The sequence below is a fragment of the Vanellus vanellus genome, assembly GCF_965231255.1.
Source record: "Vanellus vanellus genome assembly, chromosome: 16".
In the NCBI taxonomy this organism is placed as follows: Eukaryota; Metazoa; Chordata; class Aves; order Charadriiformes; family Charadriidae; genus Vanellus; species Vanellus vanellus.
In genome coordinates, this window is record NC_138921.1 from 16960255 (window position 1) to 16980422 (window position 20168).

The 20168-nt window shown below is 41.4% G+C and overlaps 1 protein-coding gene across 1 annotated transcript in view; it reads right to left on the reverse strand.

Moving 5' to 3' along the window:
- Nucleotides 1-871: 871 nt before the first annotated feature.
- The window catches only part of PITPNB (phosphatidylinositol transfer protein beta), a 31707-nt gene continuing 12410 nt past the window's right edge, over nucleotides 872-20168 (reverse strand). Inside the window, exons 7-10 of the mRNA XM_082491788.1 lie at nucleotides 11577-11654; nucleotides 8843-8953; nucleotides 6515-6637; nucleotides 872-1970 (exon numbers count right to left, since the gene is read on the reverse strand). Of these exons, the coding sequence (XP_082347914.1) occupies nucleotides 1920-1970; nucleotides 6515-6637; nucleotides 8843-8953; nucleotides 11577-11654 (363 nt within the window). The 3' untranslated portion in view covers nucleotides 872-1919. The remainder of the gene's footprint in view (nucleotides 1971-6514; nucleotides 6638-8842; nucleotides 8954-11576; nucleotides 11655-20168) is intronic.

Genomic DNA, 20168 nt, shown 5'->3' on the forward strand with positions numbered 1-20168 from the left:
CGGGCAATCCCATGCACAACCCCAGGCTGGGCAGAGAATGGATGGAGAGCAGCCCTGAGAAGAAGGACCTGGGGGTGCTGATTGATGAGAAATTCATCATGAGCCGGCAATGTGCGCTGGCAGCACAGAAAGCCACCCGCATCCCGGGCTGCATCCCCCGCAGCGTGGCCAGCAGGCGAGGGGGGGGATTGTGCCCCTCTGCTGCGCTCTGCTCTGCTCTGGGGAGACCCCCCCCAGTGCTGCCTCCAGCTCGGGGGGTCCCAACAGCAGAAGGACATGGAGCTGTTGGAGCGGGGCCAGAGGAGGCCCCGGAGATGCTGGGAGGGCTGGAGCCCCTCTGCTGGGAGGACAGGCTGGGAGAGTTGGGGGGGGTCAGCCCAGAGAAGAGAAGGCTCCGGGGAGACCTCAGAGCTCCTTCCAGTGCCTAAAGGGGCTCCAGCAGAGCTCGGGAGGGACTTTTTCCAAGGGCATGGAGTGATGGGACAAGGGGGAATGACTTCAAACTGGAAGAGGGGAGATTGAGATGATATATTAGGAAGAAACGTTTCCCTGTGCGGGCGGTGAGCCCCTGGCGCAGGGTGCCCCGAGAAGCTGTGGCTGCCCCATCCCTGGAGGTGCTCAAGGCCGGGTTGGACGGGGCTGGGAGCGACCTGGGCTGGGGGGGGTGTCCCTGCCCAGGGCAGCGGGGGGACTGGATGGTCTTTAAGGTCCCTTCCAGCCTAAACCATTCTGTGATTAATAGAACTTTATCTAACTAATGCTTTTAAAATAATTTGTTTCTGCTCTAGCAAGGATTTTGATAATATATATCTTTGATATGCTCTGAATATTTCCTTAAAAAAATGCTAAAGACATTTTCTCTATTTGAGTTATCTACAGGAGGTCTTTATTATACCATCTTTTCTTTTATGTGTCTACTCCTAACAAGTATCAGAGAAATACGTCAGATGCTACAATTTAAACTTTCATCGTATCTGAAAGTATACAACTCTTTTAAAGTGTATTTTCAACATGAAAAGAGTTAAAATCACAATTATATTCCATTGCGTAATGTGTGTAAAATCAAGACCATTTGCATAGCTTCCAAAGTGAAACTCTGGAAAAAAGCAATTTCATTAACAGGACGTATTACTTCAGGGAAGGGCTATCATCCCCCTTCACTTTCACTGCACGGCCTAAGATATTCTTGAAGTATTCTACAATTATTGTCAGTATCTTTGTCTAAAAAGCCAGCTTCTGGAAAATTTCAAGTTGTAATTATTTTATAAATCACAAGCCATTTTTTCCTTAATCTTGCCAATTTTAATGAAGAAAAAACATTAGCATTTCAATGTACAAAAGTCCAATAAAACATGTTTTTTCTTTTAAATCAGTGAATGGGTAAAGTTTGGGTTAAATTTATTCAGCAGTAAAAGTCTTCCAATTTCCACTAATAGATTTTTTTTTTTTGATTTGACTATAGGATAATGACAATCCAGAAATAAATAGCTATAAATACATTCATTGTTCCTATTCCAAAAATAATCACATAGGGAAGACACAAAACCGAAATTAACTTTTTGAATCTGTTTCTTTACAATGAGATATGGGCAAGTTATAGCAGAGTGACTCAAGACAGGGAAAAAACAAATAGGGAATAAATTGGTCCAGTATTGACATTCATGAAACATATCAGTTAGGATAATTCTGCAGTTAATTCATCCTTTAAATGACACTACTCAGTTGATTTTTATTTGTTTCAGGTATACAGAATGAAAGCAGTTTCCTTTGAATCGTTGCTGAGGACAGGTATAGTACCCTGGAGACACTGTAACAACCCCCTTCAGTATGCATGTGCGTATATATAATTATATACAAATAATCATGCATCCACACACACATTTGTATATCAACACTGCATGTGACGGCTAAATCCATCATCATTCATCATTGGCAGCACTTGTTCCTCTGACTTGGCCTTGATAACGTAACTGTGGAGAAAGAAAATACACAATTATGCGTTGATAGTCTCCTGAAACAGTAAGTCCCAACTAGGCAGTTTTATTAATCTCCAGGAGAAATAGGGCAGGGGGGTCAAAACATCACCAGACCGAGCAAATCATACCAAAGCAATGCAAGACTTGGGAGGGAATCTTAATTTGGGTGCTGTCCTCGCTGGTGGACAGCAGCTCTGTCTCTGAGGAGCTTCCGGCTAATCAGCAGAGCTTTAGAGGTGCTGTGGCCGGGGATGCCACCTGAGTGTTAAACAGTCACGGCGGGAAACACCAACGTTACAGTACTGGACATAAAGACTCAAAAACCTGCAACTCTTGGACAACCTGTTTCCCGCAGTGACATTTTAAACCCAATTTAGTTTTAATAAATATCTGTGTGGACCTGGATTTCAAGAACTGAACATGCTTTGAAGATGGCAGTCCACAGTTCCCCTACATTACGTGAGCTAAGTCCACATACCAGTTTGCTACTGAGTGTGTAGCAAAATGATGCTCACTGGCTTTTCTGATTTGTGCCCAAAAGACTACTTGCAGGCTTCAGAGCTCAGTGCCAGCACTGTGATGACAACAGGACACGCACTTTGGGTTTCTGTACCAGATAAGCACAAAGAACCAGGTTACGTGGCCAATGCCTCAGGCATTCGGCGACCGGGCCGAGCATCCGCCCAGCCCATCATAGTGCCCGTCTGTGGAGAAGGTCCCTTAGGTACCCTGGACACCAAGGGTCATCTCCAACTGTTGATCACCACAAGGTTATCAAACAGGAGGGAGGTAAAGCCCAGAAGTGTTACCTGGACATATGTCTGTTCAGGCTGGGAGAGTTGGGGGTGTTCAGCCTGGAGAAGAGAAGGCTCCGGGGAGACCTTATTGTGGCCTTCCAGTACTTAAAGGGGGCTTAAAAGAAAGATGGGGACAAACTATTTAGGAGGGCTTGCTGTGATAGGACAAGGGGTAATGGTTTTAAACTAAAAAGAGGGGAGATTTACACTGGATAAAGAGAAGAAATTTTTTACAGCGAGGGTGGTGAGGCACTGGCCCAGGTTGCCCAGAGAAGCTGTGGCTGCCCCGTCCCTGGAAAGGTTCAGGGTCAAGTTGGACGGGGCTCTGAGCAACCTGGTCTAGTTGAAGACGTCCCTGCTTGTTGCAGGGGGGTGTTGGACTAGATGGCCTTTAATGGTCCCTTCCAACCCAAAGTGTTCTATGATTGTAGATGATTTCTGCCAGCAATTCCCATCCATCAGAACATCAATCCCTTTTCTCCTTTTCCATCCAGCAGTTGACTTACACAGCTTGATTTGCCTCAGAACCTACAGAGAACTCCTCTAGGCGTCAGCAGCCAAAGTGCCTCGAACGGAACCCTTCTTACGCATCTAAACGTAAAATAAAACTGTGAGCTACCACATAAAGAACCTATCGCACTGTTGGTTAGTAAGAGAGAAGTAACGATCTACACGACCAGGACTGCTTTTCCCCAGCCAGGACCAGGACCAGCCTCAGGTACAGCTGAGGGTTTTTGGAGAGGGGGTATACTGTATTTCTTTTGGTGAGGAAGCCTGGGAACTGTACAGCAGCTGTAAATGATGCTTCTTAAATTTTTAACAGCCCATGATGCTTCAGCATGGAGCCACACTGCTCAAAATACCCAATGTGGCATTTCTACCCTCACAAAGACATGAGGTAGGTCGGTCACAGTGCTTTGGCAGGGTCAGATGCTTTTCTACTGCGCACTGATTAGCTGATGTGTATGTGATGAAGCCCAGGTGCTTCTCGTCCCAGAAGTCAGATACATAAGCCACTAAGCGAAAGGTAAAGAAAAAAGTGAGAAAAGGATGGGCTGGGATAGAGAAACTCTGGAAGAACACTGATGAGGAGTCAGAGTAACAAAAAAGTAACAAAAGCAGAGATCCAAACTATAAAAATAGACTTAAGATGAAGAACAGGACCAACAAAAGAACCGAAATGTGCACAGAATCCAGGGAGAAAGATTAGTTCAGAGCAGGAGGAGGAAAGGGTGTTAATGAGAAAGGGACAGCAACAGAAAGCGGTGCGTAAGGAAGTGAACGCTGCCCCATTCTGAGGCTTTCTGCAGTGGTTTGGTTTTCAGCATCATAGAACCGCACAGTGCAACACTGTCAAAAAAAGCCGACTACTTCTCTGCAGGGGTGGAAGCATGAAGATATTCTTGTCATATTAAGCACCTTATCACTAAGCGCTCACTTCCCAGAGGTCCTGGCCATAAAACAAATGATTTGTGGTACCCTTGGGATTTAATGGAAGTTACAGTTTAGCACAATGGGTGAAGTAGTCGAATATGAAACATAAAACCAAATTATTTGGGACAAAATTAGCCTTCCTATTTTATTTGGAAGTGACATTTTTGCCTTTAGGTTATTCTGTAATAATGCACTTCACCACAAAAATCTTGAAACTGCATCATTTATAGGTGTTCATAGATACCCCTATTATAACAGTTGAGAAAAATCAAAATATTTTAACAGTAGGTCCCCACTCCTCTCACATTTCACAATACACATAGAAAAGGTGTGTTAGTGTAACTAATCAATACATTTCTCATGTGAAAAAACTGACTTTTTTCAACACGTAATACACTTAAGTTCCTGATGCTAACATCTTACACAACAAGCTATTTGAAATGAACTATTTGCATTGCTTTGCAAAACTAGAAAATAGTAAATAAATGTTTCATATTTAAGAATGAAGATAAATCTTATACCCAGAAACATGTGATACGGGTTTTGCTTAAGGTAAGAACTAAAACGCAGCAAATATTTTGCAAAAAATATTTAAAAGAAGTTACTTACCAGTGAGAAATGTGAAACAGAACTTTCTGTACAAGATGACAAACATCCATAGAGACACAAAAGGGAAATTTTCTCATGCACACAGATGCATCAAGTGCTGCTGACCCCCCCAATACACACCTTGTACACACTCCTCACACTGCCACTATCCTTTCTCAGAGAAATTGGATGAAACCCGTTTCATTCCAAAAAAAGAATTATGGGTTTGCAAAACAGAACCCCTCTGACAAAGATCAGTTATTGAGGAGAAAGTGGTTACTCTACCTCCTTCACAGACACCTAGGAACAGGTGGCTGTCGGAATAGGCTCTGGCATAAAGGAGAATTAAAGAAATCCACGTGATTTGAGAGAACACCTCCCATAATCAAAAATATCTGAATGCCAACGAGAGAGCGCACTGTTTGCAAGAGTGAGTGAACATCATTCTTTTCCAAAGCCCGTTCCAGGAACTGCCAAAGCAGACAAATCTTTCAGTTTATTTGAAAAGAAAGTTTGGGTTTACCAGCTCAGAACATCTACCTATTAACACGCAGAACAGCGAAGAAACACTTCTTCCAAATCCAAAAAAACATCTCTACACAACGCGAGATGCCTCCACACAGTTCATAAAGTCCGAACATGGAGAGTGTGACAAGTGGGGATGGAGGAGCTACAGCTAGTTTGGTACTAAAAAAAGATTTGCTAGGCACAAACCACAAAATGCACTTTAGACCTACTGTTGACAGTGGTTCTAAAGCAGCAGCCAACCTGTTTAAAGATTTCTGGCAGCTGAAATGAGTTAAACCATGCAAAAAAGCAAGTTATAGCTGAAGACACATCATGTCTTGAAAGAACCAAGACAATGGAAGGGAAGTGACAAGCCAAACGGGTTTGGGGCATAAAGCAATTGGCAAAACGGGAAGGAAATAGAACTGCAAACCCAAAGATTGCAAAGAACTTAATAAACCAGCAGGACTGCAAAAGAGAGGTTCGTGCCAAAGGTCATGCTCTGGAAAGACACTACAGAAGGCGGCTTCCTGCCCAGCCTGTGATGTTGTTCTACCTAAAAGGAAAGAGCAGAAAAAGTGCCCTACAGATGAGTTTCCTTCTAGACATCAGTCCAAAGACAGATCAGGCTATAGTATTTGCTCCTCACAGCCACCAAAGTATGAAAACCAACACTATCTGAAGCCTGTTAATTTTACTGACTTCCTTTTTGCAAGTAAATTTCTCCGTTTTGGTGTGCTAATCGGGATGAGCGGAACAGCTGTCATGTGCCAGATAGAAGCTTGCTTGAAGACATGTTGAAGAGAAAAAGTAATCAGATCTAATGATGATTAGAAACGAAACAAAGCAAGACACATGATGGAAAAGCAAGATGACAGCTCTGAATTCTAACTGACAAGTGGTAAAAAGGCACTGAATGGGACTTTGTGCAACGGGCATGATGCCATAAATAAAGAGGTGGTCAGGGCAGACATTCTGGATTTACCTTACAGCCACTTCCAGCTTGACACAACACAGTATGCAGAAGCTTGAAGTGCACAGGTCTGCACAGGGGAATCACCAAAGGGGCCGTAATGTTCATCAGCAATCACCCAAACACACACAGGGGGATGGACATGACCTAATTTGCGTCAATTCCTGAGCAGATAAATCTACAGGTGCACACAACACCGTAGCACACAAACATCAACCTTAAAAAAGCCCCATTCTTACCGCTTCCAGCTCCTTTTGGGTTTCATCCTCCATTCTCCTAATGTCTTCCATAGTCAGATCAATCCACTTGTCAATCCAACAGAACAACTGGCGATGAAAGTTGGTAAATATCCTTTTTTCTTGCTTTAAGAAGATAAACAAACATTAGATAATAGGCCTGCATTTTGCCAAAGACTGGTGAAGTCATTGCAACCGTTCGATTTGAAAAACTATAATCTTTAGGCGCATGCTGTTTCACGCTGCTACAGGTTCAGCCCTCTCACTTTCCTGGATCCAATTTAAAGTCATCTCATTTCTCACATGCTTTAACATGGGGGGAAAAAAAAAAAAAAATCACTATAAAAAAAAAATTCAAGAAAGTTCAGCAATTCACGTTACTTGAAAAGGCTGAAAAATCTTTTTAAAATCTGTTCTAGCTCCAAGATAGCACTAGACAGAATAAATGAAGCATCACAACAGCTAGAGTATTTAGCATGAACTGTATAAAAATCTACAACACAACTGTCACAGGTTCTGGGCTCACTGTTAAAAAACAAGAAGGGACAATTCCTGAAGCCAGAGTGAAGCAAAAAGGGAAGTAGTTCTGACTCCGTAAGACAGCGCACTTGCAATTTGTAGCAAATCGGCACCCCAATAATATCTGTCATGCAATTTCAAAGGTACAAAACCCTGGCGAGTATAAATATTCAAGCTAAGGATTCCACAGCCCTTCCATTAAAGTACGCATATCCGTGTTCTGAACTGCTCACAGTAACACTATTTTCACTGTACCTCTTCTGCTTAAACTGGCAGGTTTCGCATTTCAAAACGCCTGCCATCCCTAAGGCCCACTGTGTTACGCTGAAAAACTGCAAGGTGCCAGCTCAGTCCAGCCCTAGCGCCATGGAACCTCTCCTTTCATAGTGGTGACTTGGATGATGAAAGATGCGTCATATAAATACTGCTCCCAACTGCTCTGAAAAAAGTAGTGATGTATATACACAAAAATCTATTTTACTACTAAAACTTAGGCTGCTGCACGTGCTCAGTTACCCAGGTTGCCACTTTAAGTTCACATCGTGATTATCTGCTCCCAGATTTTGCATCACTCAACCTGCTGGCTGTCCTCAAACACAACGCTGATCAAATCTAACATACGGTTCTCAACAACTAGCACACAGACACAACTGCCTCTACAGAATCAGCTTCAGGTAAAGCAAGGCAAAAAAAAAAAACCAAAACACAAACCCAACCCCACCCTATCTTCAAACCTATCTTCACTCTTGGCTCTTCTGCTCAGCTGATTCCCCACCAGCGTTCAGTCTGAAATGTGTGATGGGCAACTCCTTCCCAAAGCCACCACCACACTAAAGACAGTCTCCAATGTCTCCTTACCCGTAACTTTGTACTGTGGCCATCACAAACCACCTCCTCCATCTAATTTTCAATTACTCTTGTTTGAAGCTTTTCTCTTTAGCTATCATATTTATTGACATTCATAAGCATTTAATGCAGTTAGCTGTGTGCTCTGCTCGGAGCTCGGAGCCCTGGTTACCACAATGAAAAGGGTCTGCTGTTGGTTGTCTGCGAGGAAACACCAGGCCCAATTGCTCCTGGAATATCATGTTTTGGTTAACTCACTATTACAACACATTTTCTCTGGGCTGGAGAGAACTGGCATGATGGTCTAGATTAAATACTTTGCCTAGAAATTAGTTTACATTCTAAATATTTAGTCATACATTAAAAATATTTTACAATTCATATTCTGATGATACAGTAGCAGCAAAAATAAGATGCAAACATAATTTGACAAAACACCACAACTGCCAGCGAAACCCTAGTGCACCGGATTCTACCTGCGTCATACCTGGTTTCGCAAGCATTCCGTTCCAAAAAAATCAAATACTTTAGAATTAGCAGAAACACAAGAACAGTTTCAGAGGAAATCCAGGACATAAAATACCAGAGAGACAGCAGCACATGTTTTATGCAACTTTCAACTTAGGAGAAAAAAAAAAGAAAAAGGATCAAAGAGCTCTCTTCCTGTCAAGAGTTGTTGCTCACAAAATCAAGTGTTAAAACTACACGACAGACTCTTTGCTTATACCTCTGCTTTTTAACTTAGAAAGTTATTCTGATACCACCAGTGAAACACCACTGCTAGTAGATCAAGACACAAATGGTTGTACTTGCTGAAGAAATAAACAGAAGTCTCTCGACGGCAAGCAACAGGAAACTCCATCGTCGTTTCTCCTCAAAACCCCACACGTCCCACACCACCACAGAACCCCCTGCCCGTCGCTGACTCACTCCCCAGCAACACCCCAGCAAGGAGGAAGCACTCACCTTCTGTATAAAGTTTTCGACTTTGTTCTGCAGTCCCCACCATTTAAATTTGATAGTCACCAACTTGTAAGCACACATTTTAGGACACTCTTCATCAGTTGCTATCTCTTTCTGTTTATGGATAATGGGAAGGAATTTTTAATTTTGTAAAAGTCTACTTCAGTCAAATTAATTTAATTATTAGAAAGTATAATCCAAAGTATCATATTACAATTATAATTTATATTATTAATTTATAGTAAGTTAAAACACTTTATTATAATTATAAATTAGAATTCTAAATATTACTAAGAATTATAATAATACTTAGAATTCTAAGGATTAGTAAATACTTAGCACTGTACTCAGAACATAGGGTAATAGGGATTAACAGACAATCAGATTAAATCTGTAAAACAATTCCATGCACGCTGCAAACATATACTATAAATCTCAGTCTTAACAGGGACTTCATCTTCATGATTTCCGCTGTACCGTACTTGCTGAGGCTCTGAGGGGCAGTGCCACTCGATTACAACAGCCAGCACCAAAGGATCGTTTCCTTTTGGCTCGACTGCGCAAAGGCAGTTGTAATCGCTGTACCAAGTTGCTCAGTACAGTGCTGGAACACACAGGCACTGGAAAAAGTTCAGAGAACAAGCAGCACGTAACCACCCCCAGGTTTGCTTCTCACAAAAGCACAGAACTTCAGCGTATTGCAGTTCGGCTCTGCCCACAGCCACCGGCACGCTCTCTCCTCTTCCCCTCTCCCGCGCGCCCCCCTCCTGCCCACAGTGCCAGAAGGGTACGTCTTTACCCAGGTGCAGAGGTAATTTCTCGTTGTGGGGCATAATTTACATATTCATTTTTGCATAATGAATTGCAGACCTCCTGGCCCCTACTGTGAGAATACAGGCAGAGAACTACTCCGTATTAACTGCTCTCGTTAAGACAAACGCGGCATTAAAAAAAACCACAGCATTTACTTAACCGTAATTCATCACAATACACATGAAACGTAACAAGTAAAATTACGCTACTGTCAGTGAAACAGTTCATTCACAGTAATGACAAAAGTGAAAAACTGTATTCTAAGTGGTAACTAGAGGCCTGTTCCTGACAGACTGCCTGTACGTTCACTCTAGTGCAGAGCAGTGAGCGTCTCGGTTCCTATGAGGATATCTGGGGCAGCAGACAAAGTATATTTCCTTCTGGGATGGGCATATACGCATGAATTGTGATGGCTGGCTGCGGAAGGACGTGCTTTGTGACTGGGGCAGGGACAAGGCGGCAAGTTCTGCGCTGCTGTTCGGGTGTCGTTGGGTCCCATGTGGTACATTCTGGTCCACAGGAAATTTGTTTCAGAATCTGAGTGGAGCAAGGCTCTGGAGGAGATGGAAGAGGCCCTCAGGCAACAGACTCTATGAAAAGTTATTTCGAGAAAGGACCATCTTTATGTACGCAGCACCTGTTTAGGCCAAATCGTTAAGAAAAGTATACAGGCGTTACAAAGGTATATATGGGTGACACATACGTATTCTGACACTGACATACTCTGCACCAGTACTTATGCTGCCTACTAAGGAGTCAGTTCTCAAGCACGACTTACCTGTAGCTGGATATGTAAGCACAGCAAACTCACACTGCATGTGACCAAGAGCTAAGCTTTTGCACTGCGGTCGTATCGACAGCCACGCAGGAATAACTTAATAATGTGGTCACGCAGAAAGAAAACACTAATTTTGAACAGCTTTCACAGAATGTAACATCTCACGTTGAAACAGACTTTATCCAGTAAGGACATCGCGGAAATCTAGCACACTGAATTTTGGTCAGGCTTGAGGGTGGAGGAGAGGATGACGTTACGCAAGCAGTCTGCGTGATGAACTTTGAACAAAATTTCCAGGCTACAGACTTGGGTAACTGCAGCCCCGCTAAAAGGCCAGATGGCTTCACCTTGAAATAAAGCTTTTGTCAAGGCATCTTCCCATGGCCACACGACGACTGTACTTATCAGAAAATTGGTAACTGACCAAAGAATACGGAGAATTGATTTCCCAAACCAACTAACATTACATACACCAGACTGAAAATTTCAAGAACATGGTAGATGCATCTGTGCATGCATGCGCACACACAAGCCCAAATGCAAACAGGGTGCATTATCTCACAGAGGGAAAATATTTATGATTAAATACTGGAGGTTTTAATGTGCGTTTGGCATACACTCCACACAAGTGAAAAATACCTCGATATCCAATATGGCAAGGTGAGGGCAGTCTTAGGTTTAGTTGCAACTATCTTCTGCTAGCTTTTTTTGTAATTCTAAATAAAACTTACACACGTACTATCTCTTACCCTGCTCTAAGACACATACAGCTATAACCGTTTAAATATAAGGAAGTTTCCAACTAATTTTTTTCATTTTAAGTCACCTCCAGTGGCTACCACACCAGGCTGATGACTTCCATGGAATCCATCATAGTGCATGTTCAGATGTCAATCTTGAGTAAGGATAACATTCATCCAATGTAATTTGCATAGCTTTGGATTTAGTACTGATATGAAACACGTAGCAGATGGCACCTTGCTTACTAACACATTTGGAATTTTAACTGAATACAAAAAAGACAATTAGTATCAAATTTCTGCTCTCTGTTTTAAGGTTAACATTGTTAGTGTCTAAGGAACCGTGAGCTATTTTTTTCTTCTGCTGATAAAGACTTCATAAGGTTGTAACACCAGTTCTTAGTACCTTCCAATTTGGCCCCAGAGGTCCTCTCTTCGTCTTAACCGACTGGAATAATGCAGGATCTTCATCAGCTTTGTAGTCCTATAATATAAAAAAACCCCCGAGTGTCAGAAAAATAAGCAGATTCAATATCCCACTGTATTAAGCTTCCGTTCAAGACTACCAAATTGATTCTCCTGGGTGGTCTGGAGCAGGATAGGTGGAGTTAGTCTGACTTAAGTTTGTGTTGAATACTCCGTCACACCCACTCATTCACTGCCTGTCACCAGCGGTGCTCATTATCTGCTCATACTGCGATAGCACGCCAGGGCTCCCTGCTACGTCAGACCTGTCTTGCGCTGCGCACTGTGCAACATAAGCACTATCCTACCGGTTTTGTAAACTCCTGAGGGGAAGAGAAAGCAATGATACAGAAACTAGTGTGCTAAAGTTTTCCGAACTGCAACATACGTCCACTCCTGAGAACGCAGAACAGAAAGGGAAGAAGGCGTAAGTGAGCGAACGTGCAGAATTAGAAATGGCGTAATCTCAGTCAGGGAGACATCACCAGGCTACACGCAGAGAGGGCACGAGGCAGCAGACTGAGCGGCACTGCTGTCCAACAGACAGCACTGCTTACCAAACCCTATACAGTGGGGAAAAAAGCTAACATAAATAGAGTTGAAAATGGCAAATGCTTCCAACATATGGATCTACTTAATTTTACTGATGAGGGTATGAAAATGATAATTTGATAAAGATGCTACTTTGGAGATTAGGAAAGGATTAAAAACTCTGACCTCAGTAACTGGGAACAGGTCAGGTTTACGCAATGTATGACAACCATCAACCTAAGAACATCCTTACATCCAGGCAGCGGAGGAGAACTGCAAAAGTTTAAGTTAAAGCACAACAAATGCTTGGTGGGTGCTACAGAAAGGCCTGAGGAAGTTTAGCAGAGTTTAAGGTCTCATTTTTAAAAACAAATTTCAACGAGGATAAAATTGGCAGAACACAGAGTGAAAGAAATGCCACCAGAAAAGTAGCTACTGGCATTCGCCCCCACTCCTGCACCAGAGAGCTGTCACGAGGGATCACATTTGTAAACTGCTTCTAAGATGAATTAAAACTAAACCTTCACCTTTCTAATGCATTCCCTTATATTCAAAATGAAATACTAGCAGCATCTAGATAGATGTAAATTTAAAAAAAAATGGCTCTCAATATTAAAACTGAAATATCAATGTTTTTCTGAGGCACACTGAAATCATCTAACTACATCTCTGCTGCAGAAGCAGTGTGTTTTGGGGAACTGGTTTCACTGGACAATTGAGTTACGAAGTTCTTGTAGACAAAAGCATGAACATGAGCATGTGTAAAATAAACCTGAACACTCTGACATCATTGAGCGGGAATCGTCACGCGGAGTTATACGGGAGCCCGCTCTAATCCGATAGTCTGTCCCAGTGGCCAGTAACAGATGGATGGCAGGATGCAAATAACCCAAGCCAGCGCTGCCAACCCAAGCCCTGAATAGGCTGGTCTTCCCTATTCTGTGGGGTTTTCTTCTGGAAAGGATATAAACTCTTCCATTACAGAGGATCATATAACCGGGTATTCTTCTCCACTTTTATTCTTGGCCTCAGTCGCACCCTGTGGTAATTAGTGACTAATGAATTATGAACTGTGCAAAAGTATTTCCCTCTCCCATTGTTCTGAAGGGATTTCATATTTATTCTCCATATTTATTCACCAGGAAAATCCCAAACAAACCTGGGAAAGACAATGCATACAAAAGAATTCCAATCAACTTTCCTCAACCCTCCCAAAACAGCTCCATTTCCCTATTTTTCACGTTTAACTTGAATGTAACTTGAATTCAACAGATGATACCAGTGCATACACAACCTAGGAGCAATTATTTGAATTCTTTGTTTGTGCTGTCAGAAGTATTGAACACAATGTGTAACACACCAGTTTTCAAATCTAGATTCTTCCATTAGCACAGAGGAACAAAGGCTACTTCTAGACTCATGGATCACTACAGAGCGCAACAGACCAAACCTAAAAGCAATACCAAAACGAGCCCAACATATGTAATATACTGGGATATTTATTAGGAAACCAGGAGAGAACATAACACAAAATATCTTATCACACTAAAATTCTGTAATACATCTATATTTTGAATATTACATTCATTTATTATACCCTTTTCTCTAAAATTCATTAGAAGTGAAAGAAATACAGAAGACGGCAAGAATGATTGATTATGGAACCAATTCCATTCAAATAACAAACAAAATAGACCATGAATCTCCAGCCTGGAAAAGACACGACTGAGAGGGATAAAATACAGAAATCTGTAAAACTGGAGAGGGAATATACATAGTTAGGGGCTGGAGCTGGTAGAAACTGAAAACCATAACCAGATAAAGTTGTCAGCAATCCAAAACAAAGATTTTAAACCACTTTCAACACAAATAAAGGCAGAATACTGTCAACTCCGTCAGTGGTCAATAATGATAAAGAAAGAAAGAAGGCACAGGCATCTCTTAGAAAGAGTGATTCCCTTACGACAGGCAGTGCTTGGCTGAGCCCGTGTGTTTGTGCTGCAATGGTGACATGCTTCTGGGCTGTAAAACTTTTTTTCCAAACTGTTCACTGGAAGGACAGATAGGCTGCAGTTCAACTCCTCACTAAAGCTACCGTCGTGCATCCTCATGAAGAGCAGGATGTAATTTGGACTCTGTCTTTACAACGGCACACTTAGCAGAGATTTCTCTACATAACTATCAAAGAGAAAGATTACACCAGACAGCACAGCTCAGCAGCACTGGATTTACCATGGAAAGCCCCAACATATAGAATGCAGTGAACCGCTTCATTTTAATGACAATCATCTCAAGTTAGTGCAACTGGTATCATTAAAACAAGAAAATAAACCACAATTTATTAGTCAATGCTATACTTTAGGAAAGGCAGTACAGGGAATTAGACTATTGTGAACAATTTTTTGACCCATGAAACAATCTGGGCTGCAATAACATGTGGAGGCACCGTAATGCATAAAAAAAAAGATAGAAAGCAGAACATCTCTTCCTTAATTGGAAAGATAATAATAATATAGTATTGGAAAGATAATTTAGTATTGCAGAGATGGTGAATTTGTAATATTATTTACGTTTATAGTATTTATATTTATTGTTTATATATTTATCAGTTTACATGATATTATATAAATATCTTTATTGTTTCTATATCATAATTGTTATGTTTCTATTATTCATCATGCCTTATGGTTCCAACTAGACAGCACTGAATGTAATTGCCGCCTAACCAGCCCTTCCTACAACTGTCCCGCTTGGGAAGCGGGAGGAGGAAGCAGCACAGTGGATGTTTTCACCTTTTTAACATCCACTGTTGACCACTGCCAGAAAAAGCACTGTTCTGGCCCAATCTGAAAATGTCAATGCCAGTAAGAAAAATCCACAGGAGACTGGATGAATCACTCTGCACAAGATTATAAAGTGCACGTGTTTTGACTAGGTGACATTACTTGTAGCTACGCTGTACCTTTGTACCGGCTTGTAAGACCTAGGACAAAATCAGTTTCAAAGACCAAAACCCCTTCACTCTAAACTTGTTGTTAAAGTAACCGCCATCGCTCTTTACAGTCCTGTAGTATGCAGTAACTGGGACAGACAGGAAGAATCAACATATGCCGAGAAGCTTACACGGGACCAACGCATGCCCACGGCACCAGCAAGATAGCCAGGGTCAAACACACACCAACAATGAAACGCCTCAATTCGCTACAAGTTGCCATAAGGCATTGTCAAAAATCTGCAATAAAATGGTTCCAAGCATGCTTATAAATATAGAAATTTAACTGATTTACTTTCCTTTATAAGCACTACAATGTGAAATCTACATAAAATATTAATTAAAACCACCAAGACTTAAGAAGTCAGCGTTCTTGCTTGAAGAAAGCTAAACAAACTTCAGAAAACAAGGCTTTTTCTCCACCAGAAAGACAGCTTCCTCATTCAATATGATGCAGAAATATAAATGGTCATGATTAAAGGGAACTATACTCGGCGATTTCTACATTTGCATTGCAACCTCCCTTCCTGAAAAAATAAAATAAAAAACCAAAGCAAAAACATCAACAAACATCACTATTTCCAAGCAACAGACTGTTCATCCAAAATCCTCCAGAACTTTAATATTAAAAATTGCATTCACTAACAAAACCTGTGGTATCCCGTACCGTAAGTACTTCATACCTGTACATTATGGTATACACCACACAAGCGTGTAGAAACATCCTGTAGGATACAGATTTTCAAATACACAATGATCAGAAAACTTGCTAAGGTAAGAACTTTGCTTACACATGCAATCTCTGTTTTGGCATTTTAGCATTTAAACTCACCTAGATGTGCAGCCTTGATCTGCCTGTTCTATGGTGTGGACTTATTTGACTGGATACCACAGAGACACAAGTCCGCGCGATATGATGGTACCTACCACCCTGCCTTTCACTGCACAGGGACACAGGTAAAAAGCAACTGTGCTCTTGCATTTAGGACCCACACATAAGCACAGCTGGGAACATGGGGAAAAAACATACGAGTGAAATGTAGGAGGGAAAAAAAAAATACAAAGAAAATAGATGAGTTGTGGTAAAGTTTTCTGTCCTAGAGACCACATACAGAAGCTTTGAACCAAGCCCTTCCAGGACTCAGTTAACGCAAACCCTGTTAAGGACAGAAGAAACCCCACCCTGTCTAGATTAACGTCTAGATGGACAAGAGAGCATTGCAGGAACTCTTCTCAATACACAAACCCTACCAGCACGCAAGGAAGAGGACTGGACTAGAGCCAAAGTACAAATAAACAACAGTTCTTTGCAGAGTTTAAGGAAAATATCTCTGCAGCAAGAGCTTAACTCCTGACAGCAACAAGTCCTTCTTAGGAAGAAAAACAGGCGGCTGTTGGAACAAATATTACAGCTAAAAAACCCCAAAGCCCTCTTGAAAGCTAGACGGGCAAAACATCATTATGCAGCAGCATAACAGTATAGAGGAGCTAAAAACCATTTCAAAGAAATACACAAATATCATTTCATAGTCAATTTCTGCTCAAAATCTCAATATAATATGCATGAATGCAACAAACTATTATAAAGAATTATTTAGAGAGACTGCGAACCACATACAATAAAGTAATAATCACAACAAACCCAGAATCCGGGTGCTTCTTTACAATTCTCATTCTCATTTATAAGACCTGCTAAAAGTAATAACAGCACTGCTGACAGCTCATAGTTCACTCTACCAAGCAGTATAAAACTTGAAAGTATATATACAGGACAGAATGATTTTAAGAAAATTTTCAGAACCTAATGTGAAAATGATAAGTCTGTTGTCTTATCTGCCAATTCATGAAAAAAGCTTCCTGAACAGAGTGGTACAGGACTAACGAGGCAGGTGGACACAATTTCTGGCTTTTCAACTCAATATTGCATTACTTTTTTTTAACAGGAGAACATGCATAGTATGTGTTATTTAGCAGAAAACATAAAGCTGTCCGTGGAAGGAAACACATACTAGCACTTTTCTCCAATATTGTCCCTACCTCTACGAACACTCATCCACAGCACAGTAAAAGATCGCAATTGGGTTGATCAAGTATGTCATATTCCCAACTCACTGCATGATTGACAAGTCTCATAACTGCAACAATCCCCAGCACTACTGTACGCTTAACTGATGCACAAGAAAAGCATTCACATACTCTGGGTAGGTCTAGCTAAACGGCTTTTAACAACAAGCGTCTTGCAGTCGTTCCCATCTCCTGAAGCATCCGTAGCTACAGGACAGCTACCAGGTGAACTGCTCCCTGAATTCACCTTTGAAAGAATGCCAAGGTTCAAACTTTTTGTTAAAATTAGCACAGACATACACTGCAGTGTTGTGCTATGCGCTAGAAGTTAAAGGTCTTATAAGACTGTCTGGAAGAAATGAAGATCTATAAGCCCCCAGGACAGTATGAAAGATGGCGACTCCAGCTCGTCCCTGGGCAGTCTGTCCCAGTGCTTTCGGTGAAGAAATTTTTCCTAATATCCAATCTAAACCTCCGCTGGTGTAACTTGAGGCCATTTCCTCTTGTCCTATCGCCTCTTCCTTGGGAGAAGAGATCTACCCCCACCTCTCTACATGCTTCTTCAAAAAGAAATGTTCTTCATCTTTTAACAGAAACTGAGATATATTCTGACCCTTTTGCTAATATACAGTCAACTTTATGACCTAGATAAGATGTTCCAAGACTGTTACCAATAAAACACATGATGATACTAAGCTTCTGGACTACTAATAAGAACCTTTTAGATGCCTATCACATGATAAATTAAGTCCAAAACGGGAGAGATCCACCTATCAGAAAACCAGCTCCTTTACTCAAGAATCTTTTAACACTCTTTCACAAGCTACAAAACAAGAGCATTTCCTATATTCCATTATATTTCTTCCAACTATAGAACAAGGGATTGTACTTACTGCTCAACACATCGAAATCCTGTACCTCTAGTACTTAATGCAGGCATTAATTAGACTGATCTGTATAAAACTGTATTTTTAGAGCTTTGTTTCAAGTAATATAATGAAGATTCACTACGACCTAGAAGACGACTTCTAATTTCTTCATTGTACAAAAATAGCTAGAAACCTGATTTCAATTTCTTTGTTTGCACTCCACTCTACTTTCTTACAAATTGTTTCCAAAAATGTAGGCTCTTCTGATGTTAATTGAGTGTTCACTTCTGCTTACTCTTTAAAAAGTTTTACTCTCCAGGGAAGTGATTTTATATACAAATCATATAAAGCTATATAGATTGTATGCTGGAGATGATTAAGAGAGGGCAGGGTTAAATTTATATCTAAAGAACGCCACAGATGTCAGCCAAATTATTTCTACACATACTTAAATGAGCATGAGTTAGCATATGCATGCCATTAGTATCTTAAAGAAATTTACTATTTTTATATTTATGCTGATTGCAGTTCTGAAACTAAAGTAACTGCCGCACTACAACGGATTGGACAAGTTTCATTCACTGAACACAAGGATAAATTTTGAATATATGAAAACTTTCATCAAAATTGCTGGAACTTATAAATGTAGTTCCATTCTTTCAGTCATACTTTCATGCAAGGTAGTACATTTGGGTTGTTCTTCCAGGCAAAACTATGACTGAGAAAGTAAATGTACAAATAAAACTTCCCTTTAGCAACACTGACTATTCCTTTTCCCTAAAAAATTAGCACACCAAAAAACCCACCCAGCCACTTAGAATGATAAATGCCAGAGAACAAACATTTAAAAAAAAAAAAAAGGCCATACAATGCACGTGATTCCAGAAATTACCTGACAGAGCGAGCTAGGAACTGCTCTAATATCACTGAACAAAGAGGAAAAAGCTGCAGAAAAAGAACCTCTGGACAAATAGAAGACATGGAAAACAGCTAATGCTTTCATAGGGGACATTCACAGTCCAAACCCAGCAGCTTTCTCTGAAGGCATAAAGTAATCAGGTAGATCAGGGCAATTTTGTTACTATGATGTAGCTGAACTTCCAGAAAAAAAAAAAAACAAAACAAGCCACCAAAAAAACCCCCAAACCTCCTCAAATTGCATTACCTAAACTTCACAAAGATATTAGCACAAATGGAAAATCTACTTATAAGCAGTAAAGAGAGATAACAGAGGCCAGAAACTGCAGATTTTCATAACAGGAGAGACTACAAGTATGGGTCGCAGAGAATTTCTGCTAATTAATCCGTAACTGCCTGGGAAAGGGGGCAAACAAGTGGAGCGGAAAGGGTGTCAGCTTACGGAGAGAATCCCAGAACCGTTATGGCTGGAAAAGACTTTAAAATCATCAAGTCCAACCGCTATCGAACTCTACCAGGCCCACTTCTAACCCCTGTCCCTGAGCACCACGTCCAGACGCCTTTTAAATACATCCAGGGGTGGCGATTCCACCACCTCCCGGGGCAGCCTGCTCCAGTCTTTGATAACCTTTTCAGTGTAGAAGTTTTTCCTAATGTCTCACCTAAACCTCCCCAGGCGCAACTTGAGGTCGCTTCTTCTCGTCCTATCAGCTGTAACTTGTGAGAAGAGACCGACCCCCCCTCACCACCCCCTCCTTTCAGGGAGCTGTAGAGAGCGAGAAGGTCTCCCCTCAGCCTCCTCTTCTTCAGACTAAACCACCCCAGTCCCTCAGCTGCTCCTCTCAAGACTTATTCTCAAGACCCTTCAGCAGCTTCGTTGTCCTTCTCTGGACCCTCTCCAGCACCTCAATGTCCTCCTCATACTGCGGCGCCCAAAACTGATCACAGTACTCAAGGTGCGGCCTCACCAGTGCCGAGTACAGGGGGACAATCACTTCTCTAGTCCTGCTGGGTACACCACTCCTCACGCAGGCCAGGATAACTCAGAGTTATCAAAGTTTGCATGAAAGTTTGCGTACAATGTCAGTCTGTTTATTAAAGTCAGGACTTGGCAAAACTGAATTTCTGGGAGACGAAAATTTGAATCACATGGTGACAC